At 33.4% G+C, this 9961-nt stretch overlaps 1 protein-coding gene across 2 annotated transcripts; it reads right to left on the bottom strand.

Annotated features, from left to right (window-relative positions):
- Window positions 1–930: 930 nt before the first annotated feature.
- Window positions 931–6496, bottom strand: LOC123224918 (calcium-dependent protein kinase 28-like). 2 transcript variants are annotated; one of them, XM_044648696.1, is made up of 12 exons: window positions 5736–6496; window positions 4391–4521; window positions 4066–4107; window positions 3856–3967; window positions 3680–3758; window positions 3336–3505; window positions 2726–2852; window positions 2417–2532; window positions 2217–2324; window positions 2042–2104; window positions 1604–1777; window positions 931–1490 (listed from the first exon to the last, which is right to left on the bottom strand). In XM_044648696.1, exons 1-12 carry the CDS (start codon window positions 6105–6107, stop codon window positions 1326–1328), a joined length of 1659 nt encoding a protein of 552 aa, XP_044504631.1. In that variant the 5' UTR covers window positions 6108–6496; the 3' UTR covers window positions 931–1325. The 2 variants fall into 2 exon arrangements, with proteins under 2 accessions (XP_044504631.1, XP_044504639.1); XM_044648704.1 differs by lacking the exon at window positions 4391–4521 and having other exon boundaries at window positions 5736–6315.
- Window positions 6497–9961: the final 3465 nt, after the last annotated feature.

Raw genomic sequence — 9961 nt, 5'->3', positions numbered from 1 at the left:
CGAACCACAACAGAAGGGAAGCATCAACAGCGGTTTCATCTCTTGCCACTTCATCCATGTTATCAAAGATGGCAGCACTTAAGTGGGCAAGGGTAGCATGAGTTGAAGTAGAGCTGCTGGGCCTTCGGTAGAGAGCCGAAAACACAGCTGTTAAGGTGGCTATCCAGTCTCCCAGGATAGAAGCAAGGGCTGTGGAGTGCCACATTGCTCTCCTATTAGGCTGCCCTTGTGTCGAGAATTTCTCAAACGTAGTTCAAATACAAAGTCTTACAAGGCTCTCCAAACACATTGCACCACTTCCTTGAGCATGCTTGTAATTGCGCTCAGCTTCAAGAGAGGTGTACTAATTTTGTTGCAATTTCTATTTCGTAAGTGTGAGGTTGAAACCTTGTGAGCTAGAGGTGTGATTGTACAGCTTGTTGAGTAATTTAACAGATTGAAATTAAAGCAAAGTCAATTATGAGGGCTATATTCGATCGTGGTCAAGCCAAATAAGACTAAAGTAGATATCAATTTGAAATTATTGAGTTGAAGCTTGAACTCTACCATAAATAATTTAGCTTTGAGGTTGATCCGAACAAGCTTGAACTTATATATTTGGATAGTTTTGAACCCAACCTATTTGCCAGTAGTGTATCAAGGCCTAAAAATTTGGGCGACATTTAATTAGTTAGTGCATGTGGAGGCACCATCTCATATGCAAAAGGGAGTGAGGTCTGTGACAGTCTAGCCACAGCTTTAAGACTTTTGATTGATACCTAAACACATTCCAGCTTGAGCAAGATTCACAATTCTGCAACCTACCCTGGAGTTGGATATAGGCAACACTCTGATTTTCTAGTTACAAGCAATTTCCTTTAACCACCATAGAGTGCTGATTTCTCATCATCATAATACAAAGCTCTTGATACAAATTTAACCTCACTCACATACTTCAAAAGGTAAACATGTTTATTCAAAAACAAGACTGAATTCTAATACAACATATTTGCATTGATACATCATCTTTTTATTATCACAGTACATTTGGAGGACAAACAATGGAACCTCAATACTCCAAATACATGTACACATTGGTACCACCATCTCATCTGGAACATCCAAGACCTCTTAAACAAAATGTTTTCAAGATCAAAAGCCAGAAGCCCATCTTCAAACTTGAGTTTCAACAAATTGGTTCCTTGCATGGCCTAAAAAGGAAAATTAGATCACAGATGCAGGCCTCTTTAATTTTTATTACAATCTTGAAATAAATTGAGTTGAGAAAAGGAGCTCCATCCCTTTATCCTCTTCTTTCCCTCAATTTTAAAACCTGCAAGTTTAATTTACGACATCCTGGAATTCTGATAACCAGAAGGGCTAGTCAAATTTTGTGAACTAATGCTTGCAGTTCTTAAAAGCCTTCGGAATTCTGAAAGGCTTATTTTCCCATCTTTGTCAATATCTGCCTCCTCAAGAAGAGGGTCAATTGAGCCTTTTAAACCCGTATGCTGAAACAACCAAAAACAAAAAAGACTTTTAAGTCATGAGCATAAGGATATTTTCAGACAGGACATGACAATTGTGAAGAGGATGACAATTTAACGACAATAAAATAACTTACCATCCTAAGCTCCTCAGGTGTTATAAACCCGTCTTTATCTAAGTCAAATTTCTCAAAAGCAGCCTTTGATAGCTGCTGCCACTTCTCAGAGTTGTGCTCCTCCAGCTGATGCACATGTAGTGTAGCTGCAATAAATTCAGAGAAATCCACAAGACCATCTGTGTTGCAGTCAATCTGCACCAAAAACATCAGAAATCTAGTAAAAAATATTGCAGAAAGGAAACAGTATTCACATAATGGAAGTAGATTAATTTGTAGAAAGCACTTTATTAGAGCTCAATAGGAAAAAGATATTGAAAGCAAGAAGAAATTAACAGTAATAAGTGAAAAAAAAATTAAAAACTTCTAAAAAAAATAAAGAAGACAGAGCTGCCACTAAAATGAAATAGAAAAACAGATGGTTCAATATCAGCCCTCCACTGAGGGACAGGTGCTCACCGCTTGAAGAATCTCTAATACCCGTGATTCCTTCAACTTCCAAGGAAGATCTTTCGCAAGGGCCTACAATGAACCCATCCTTGTCAGGAAAAAAAAGGGCATGCATGAGAACAAATGTTCTCTGTGAAATGAATACAGTAAGGAAACCATTAGTATCAGTGACAAGACGGTTGACCTGTCTCATCTCTTCAAGACTAATAGAGCCATTTTTGTCTACATCAATTGCATCAAATTGATCTCGAAGATCAGCTAACTCCTCTTCATCCAGTGTGCTAGCCAATGCCTGCAAGGCAATCAATTAATCAAAAAGAAAATATCAACAATACCTTTCTTTGACTCTAAAGAATGCCCTAATTTAAAGATAAAACAACTTACTCTTAGAGCAAACTGTTTTAAACGACTGTACTTCACAAATTGCCGCATGTTATTCAAAACAGATATATCAATTGGAATCTCAGATGCATCTCCTCCTTCTCTAACCCACGGATGTGCTGTGAAACAAATGATACACTACTTGAAAATTTGATATAACAAAAAGAAAGCCATAGGATAATCTCTTTTACCCTTTCTAACAGTAACTTTTATCTAACTCAATGTTTCAGTTTGTAATACAACATCTTTTTTTTGTTTCTTTTTTCATAAGCAGCTTGTAATGCATTACAATAACAATGATAATACACATACATAGGGCCTGGGCAGCTGTTAGTCTTGCCCGAGGATCCTTCACCAGTAATTTCTTTACAAAATCTTTGGCACTATCGCTAATAGTTGGCCATGGTTTGCGGCGAAAATCAGGCTTGTTCCTTAAAACCTGTGAATATAAAAGACATTCAGTAAACTACACTGCAAAATAACAAACAGAAAGAAAATGTCAATACATCTAAGACATATTGTGATCAAATCAAGTGAATTTTTATTTAAAAAAAGATACAAATATACATTTCTGGGCCATTTTATATCACATAGGAAAAGGAGATATTAATAAAACACACACACACATTTCTGCCCATCGTATGTCACATAGGAAAAGGACACACACACACACACATACATACAGGGCCAAAATCATGTCTAGTTTCTTTCTGTTAAGGTAACACAAACAGTAACAGAATATCCTTAAAGAAGACACAAAGAGGTTCTGAAATAAGATCAACTGTTAATATCTAAGGAAAATCCATATGTGAGTAATTATAGATGATACTGCTCTACTAAAAAGTAACAAAAAATCCATCATACATTACACAGACTAATGTCAAGTAAGATAGAGAAAATAGAATTGAGAATTGTGCTGCACCTCCTTAAATATACCATCCTCGGTCTTGTGCCAGAAGGGTCGCCTCCCACAGAGCAAAATGTATGTAATCACACCAATACTCCAGACATCTGATTCAGGTCCTGACTTCCGTCTCAGTACTTCTGGAGCAACATAGTAGGCACTGCCAACTATATCTTGAAACTTCTTCCCTGCAATATACAGGAACTTTTAGAATTAAACCGGGCTTCAGACCCAATAAAAATGGTCATTAACATCAACATCCAGTAAGCATCAGTTGCAACTGACCTTTGGAATACTCACAGTACAATAAAAAATATTCAATTCTCCCTTGAGGAAGTATATAATGATTGAATTCTACTCACCTGGTTTTATGAAGTCTGACAAGCCAAAATCTGTAGCCTTCAAAGGCGAGTTCTCTTTGGTAGATTTAAAAAGAAAATTCTACAGGCAACAAAACATTACAAAGGAATTAATGACAAGCAACAGACCTCGGATATAAAACCTAATATTTTATCCTGGCTATATTACTTCAATATACCTCAGGTTTCATGTCACGGTGTACTAAACCATGTAAATGACACTCAGCTGCAACTTTGAGCATCTGACGTACAACCACTGCTGCATCTTTCTCTGTATAACGGCTGTCTTTCCTAATTGCAAAAAGCCAAGAAAACAACTGCAGTCAAAAAAAGTCCTCGCAGTAATGGCCAAAACCTTTTTCATTTTTCAAGGATATAAGAATACTTACTTGGCCAATATCCGATCCAATAATTCACCACCCTCACATAACCTAATCAAATGAAATTTAATTAATAAAGCAAAATGAAAACATAATGATAATTTATCAGATAGGAAAAAAAAGATGTATATAACAACTAAATTAATACACTAGAAAATATAAAGATCAGACAAGAAATTAGAGAAGAAAAAAAACATATTTAAATGCACAGCACAACAAATTAACAGTCAAACAGTTGGAAAAGGGAAGAAGTTTGGGAATAATGCAACTGCTTAAATAGCAAAGAGGAAGCCTGAATAGTCATGGAAAATAAAATCTCACATATAAAACTTACTCCATTACAATATATACATAAGAATCATCCTCAAATGCATTATGGAACTGGACTACATTCTCATGGCCTGTAAGGGCCTGCAAAATCTTGACCTCTCTCTTAACATCCTCAACAGCAACAGGAAGAACCATCTGCCACCAAAGCCAATGATTTGATTTGTAAACATTGGCAGAACATTTAAAAGATTTATACAGCAATAAAAATAAGTAAGCAATGATCAAAATAATGTTTATTCCATCTTATAGAATTATATCTCTACCCACTCAAACCTCAGATGTGTATTTCTATATACGATCCAAAACTCTGAAATGTATATAAAAACATGTTACCTAACAAAAAAAAAAAATCAAAAGCATCTCTCAACTAACAAGCCTTACAGGGAAAAGAGGCTGAAAAAAAAAAAAAAAAAAAAACTAAGGCAGGTCATTCTGTATACTAATACCGTCTACTAAACATTTATTGCAAATAAAAAATATTTCCCTCATGTTGCAAGGGTATGCTTCTCAACACCAGTTACCTATGTAAATATAATTAAGAAACTAATAATAAATTAATTTTTTGAATAAAATGGAACCAAAAAATTCAGCGACTGAGGCAGTTAACAGATGAGATAGCAATTTCTTCCCTCTTTCTCTTGCCAAAAACGGGCAATTTATCAATAAAGTTTGCCAAATCTTGCAGCACAACAACAAAATCAGCACAAAATTATGTCCAAACTTCAAAATTCTTAACTATTAGTTCAGAAATATAATAGTTGCATATCTTCACTCATAGATGCAGCCGGATTTTCTTACTAATTCTAACAACAATCAACCCACCAAGCCTCTTCATCTGCAATGAGCACCAACATACTATCCATCAAATCAAGTTAAAGAGGTCAGCAGTCACAACTTTAAAGCATCCTCCATGACCGAAGGTTTCTTACTATGATCTATTTTTGCCAAAACTAACAATAACAATTTATATACATTAAAAAGGAATCAATCATAGAGCTAACAAACACTACTTTATGGATTGATATTCAAGAAAAGACATTCGATAAAAATTAAATATATATATATATATATACAAAAGTCAAGGTGAAGAATCTACAATAAAAAGCAAAGAACACTAAGGATCTTAAAACGAAATCAACATTATCAAAAGATCCAATGCCTAAAAGAATATTCAGCACCCAATCAAAACCCCAAAAAAAATCCAATTTTCCACTGAATCCACATCATTAACGCAGAGAAAACAGAATACAGAAAGAAGATCCCATTAACAAAATTTATTTTTTACCTCAAAGCAACAAAATTAAATTCCGCCAAAGCAAAACCCAGTTCATAAAATGAGCCAGCCGTACCTTATTTTTCTCAATTTTCTTGACTGCAACACGATCTCCACTGGTCTTATCGGTGGCAACATACGTGTATCCAAACTGTCCATGTCCCAATAATTTACCGGTGGAATACCTTTCATCAAAATCTTTAGCATACCCGAAATCTGCACGCTTCCCACACGGAATAACGCCAGTTTGTCTCTTCGCATTCGCCTTGTCTTTTTTCGCCTTCAGCTGCAGCGTATTCTTAACCGGAAGTGGTGGATTTCTTTGTGTTGTTTCATTCCTTCCACGTTTTCCTTCTTCATTATCTTTCCGAGGATGGTTGACGTTGTTGTTGTTGTTGTTGTTACTGTTGGAGCCACTCACTCTGGTGGTAGAAAGGCAGAGACCCATGTTTTATATTATTATTGCAGTCAGAAATAGGGTTTGTTGTCGTGGGAGATGCAATCCATGAGAAAATTGAATAAATAGAAAAGAGGAAAGAAGGGAGTAGACGGGAGGAAGAAGGAAGAAAGAGAGTAGAGGAGGTGGTCAAAAGAGACCTTTTGAACGACATTAAAATTGAAAGTAAAATAAGACACCTTCCCTTCCCCCCATCCCCATATTATATTTTTTAACCTTTTTTTAATAATCTGAAGAAAGCTGTTATTTTTTTAATGATGACAAGCGTCCACTGCTTCCTTTCTTATAGTTGATCTTCTTCTTCTTCTTCTGGGTTTCTCTCTGGTTATGATGAAAAACTCAAAATACTTCACGTCAATCTGGGTTGAACCAGAATTGGTTTTCCTATTTTAAACGTCATGTCTGACTTTTCAACTATTTTCCTGTAATATTTCTAATTTTCAATAACACAGTTGGACTTGGACCATCCCCACAACAGCAATGGTAAAACTCCCTTAGTCAAATCACAAGATATTCCTTATATTTTAGAAATATTTTGCTAAACCCTTTGGGATTCAATGTAGCACACGTATAACAGGTCTCGAATCTAAGTCTTTTTCTTAGAAGTAAAATTAGATTCAAATTGAGTTAAATTCAAGTTCAAACTAACTCATATCAAAAAAACTAAACTTGAATCAAACTTTTTTACTTAATTTGTTATTACAACGATATTATTTCAATATATATTAATCAAAATAATATCAATCTATATTAAATTTTTTAAATTTATAAATTTGATAAGTTGAACATCTTAAAGCTTGAGTTTAAAAATATTGAATTTTTAGGCTCGAGCTTGAACATGCTTGGTGAGCTTGTTACAGGCTCATTCAAATCAAATTTGAATTCGAATAAACTCGGTTCGTATCAACCTTATATAATAATTTTAATATTTCACTAGTTATTTTGAAAAATTGTGAAATAAAAAATTTAACCCATATTTGAACCCTTCTCATCATCATCAAAATTGAACACACATCCATTATTTTTCCTTTTTCACCTAATATTATTTTATTTTTTTTTTAAACATTTTTAAAATAACTTTTGATTTTTATTATTTTACTAGATTTTTCTTTTTTTGTTGAATAAAATTATATATATAAATAAAATTTATTTATATAAATTGAGATGATAACTTATAATTGATTGATGTAATAGTTATTTTTTTATCTCACTTTAAAATTATCTAATAAGATACTATTATTTCAATTTATACAAAAAATATTGTATAGTTTATTTGTATATATAATAATACTCTTTTTTGTTTTATCTTTCCAGATAATGTTTTAATTTTAATTTTTCACTCTCAGTATATATGTATGAATACTGTAAATTACACTAACTAAATAAAACTTACCGTGGATGTATTTTTTAATAAAAAATGCTAATAAATAATAAATTTATTGAGTGAAAACACTCGGTGAATTAATAATTTTCTATTTTTACTTTTTAATATTTAAAATTTTTGCCCAAACTAAATCCTAGGCTTGTCATTAGTTATACTAATTTTAAATACTTGATTATTTATATTAAAACTTATATAATAATACACTTAAATACTCTGTAACCGAATTTGTGGAAGAACAATCATAGACGCAAGTAACTATAGGAATATTTACCACCAACTTGACATGTCAATCAACATTTCTTGTCCTAAGGAAGCAACTTTATCAATTTATCTGCCATCCTCACCTCACACTAACGATGGAAAACAATAATTTACTAATCTAACGAAACACAATGGTTATTTTATCCTCGTTTAATATTTAGTTAAATTTAAAATGTAATAGGTAAGATTGTGACGTTCCCTCTCAACCTTATATATATAGAGGATTCTTCAATATCTCTATAACATAGATAATTAGCTTCTAATACTTATGACCAAATAAGGTTCATCCTAAGATATGTGAGGTAACTCTAAAAAAAATTCAGTTATCCTCCTTAGATAATTCTCTAATACTAAGTCATTTTCAGGTCAATCAATCTTGTAAATTCAAATCAAACTTTATTGAAACACTTTTCCAGAGTTGTAAATAATATAACTTAGGACATAGTCTCTCACAGCGAGTTAAGTCATGTTAAAAACTTTTCTATATCCAATCTAGACACTTTTTATTGCTCTCATAATAGTGGATAATATAGTTGAATAATCAATTATAATTGCTATTATTGTATCCTAAGTTGTGTACCTCAATTGTTAGCGAGAAATCTTAATAAAAGTTTGATGCTATAAAAAGAGCCCCAAAAGGAATATAAAAGTATTGTCAATCTCTAGTATATCACCCTTCCAAATGTCTCCATAAAGATAAATAGGGTCTACGACGTAGTAATCCTAGGCAGGGCATATTTCCTTGGATTTTCCACAAAAATATGATAGGGAATGGTCATATCCTCATACACATCTTGACACCACCTACAAACGACTCATGTCATTAAGAAGTTGAAACTCAACTTATATGTATCTCTCAAGACATAGTGTTTAACCCACCAAAGGTAGATAACTTATGTTGAAGAAGTGTCCCCTAATGACACGCTTTTGATTTTTAGAGTGAAGATATACTTCGACCTCAAGTAACTTATTCTTTCTCCTCATAAATGTCCCCTGATGTCAATCGAGAACATAATGCTTGCACTTAATGTATGATTGATACTCAATTATGAGTTGACAACTTACATCATAACAACTTTTGATGTGTAGCCCTTAACACATAGTCAAATATAAAAAACGTCACCCCAATGGCAGAGACTAAGGACTATGATCCCTTCAGACGATTAGCCGTGTCAGAGAGCCACAACTTTTAAAACAATTATCACTTATATTCACCAATCTAAGCAATGACTAGGTGCCCTTGTGTAAGGGATCTCATATCCTCTCATGAGAATATAATGCTTCAAATGTACTACCTTCCACCAAAGGCTCTTTCAATAAACATGACAACATGATACTTATGAACATAATATAACAAGCAATAGACTTATGGTTATTCCTAAAAAAAGGTTAGTATCGAGATATCTTTCTTCTTGTCCAAAGATAATATTTGCTCAACATTGTTGTGAATTAACATCTTAACTATTCAACTAGGCAACACAACTTGTCAATCTATAGACTAGAGTGGTGATTTGTGGATACCATTTCTAGCATAAAAAGTTTATTTCTTTTTGTGATGACCTTATAAACTCGACCATCCTCATCATCCAATTAGCCTTTATAGCTAACGCAAACCTTGCTTATCTAACTGAAGGTCTAAACTTTTGTCACTCTGTAGTGACTTCACGTTCAACTACAATAGATGAGGTGACTTACATTGTTGACCCTTATATATAGAACAAAAATCAATGGATAACAACTCTCAACATAGAAAGCAAGCCTTTAGTTAAAAAAATAACATTCATTCAATGTTTTACATTTTGGTGATATAACTAACTTTGATAAGTGAGACAACACCATTTATCATACCTATAAGCCATATTTATGTGACCACCTGAATGCCTATAAGGCCTCTCTGAAGAAGGTGGATGAACGTAGCCTAATGAAATTAGTCTCAGTATATAGACCATAATTTGCATCAATTGAGGTCTTGTCACTTAGTGTGTAATGCAACTCTGCTATGTAGGTGACATTGACCTTCGACATGTAGAATGTATCTTGTGCCTAAGCGATCAAGATACCAATGTTTAATGGTCTAGAAGATAATCAACAACAAATCAATACTATTTCTTGCATGTTAGAACTATAACTCATGTTAGATGGTTAAGGTTTGGCATTTGATGTACATAAATAACTTATTGCATAGAGGCATTAATCTCTA

The sequence above is a fragment of the Mangifera indica genome, chromosome 1, assembly GCF_011075055.1.
Source record: "Mangifera indica cultivar Alphonso chromosome 1, CATAS_Mindica_2.1, whole genome shotgun sequence".
In the NCBI taxonomy this organism is placed as follows: Eukaryota; Viridiplantae; Streptophyta; class Magnoliopsida; order Sapindales; family Anacardiaceae; genus Mangifera; species Mangifera indica.
Note: the sequence above shows the minus strand (reverse complement) of the source record. Positions and strands in the feature narration are given on the sequence as shown.

Bases quoted from the DNA above. Each gene is read 5' to 3' on its own strand.
- LOC123224918 (XM_044648696.1), bottom strand. From the start codon at position 6,107: ATGGGTCTCTGCCTTTCTACCACCAGAGTGAGTGGCTCCAACAGTAAC. The intron at 3,968-4,065 runs GTAAGTATTCTT...TTTTGCAATTAG, and splicing joins TTGGATCGGATATTGGCCAA to GAAAGACAGCCGTTATACAG. The intron at 3,506-3,679 runs GTGAGTAGAATT...TGTATATTGCAG, and splicing joins GTCAGACTTCATAAAACCAG to GGAAGAAGTTTCAAGATATA.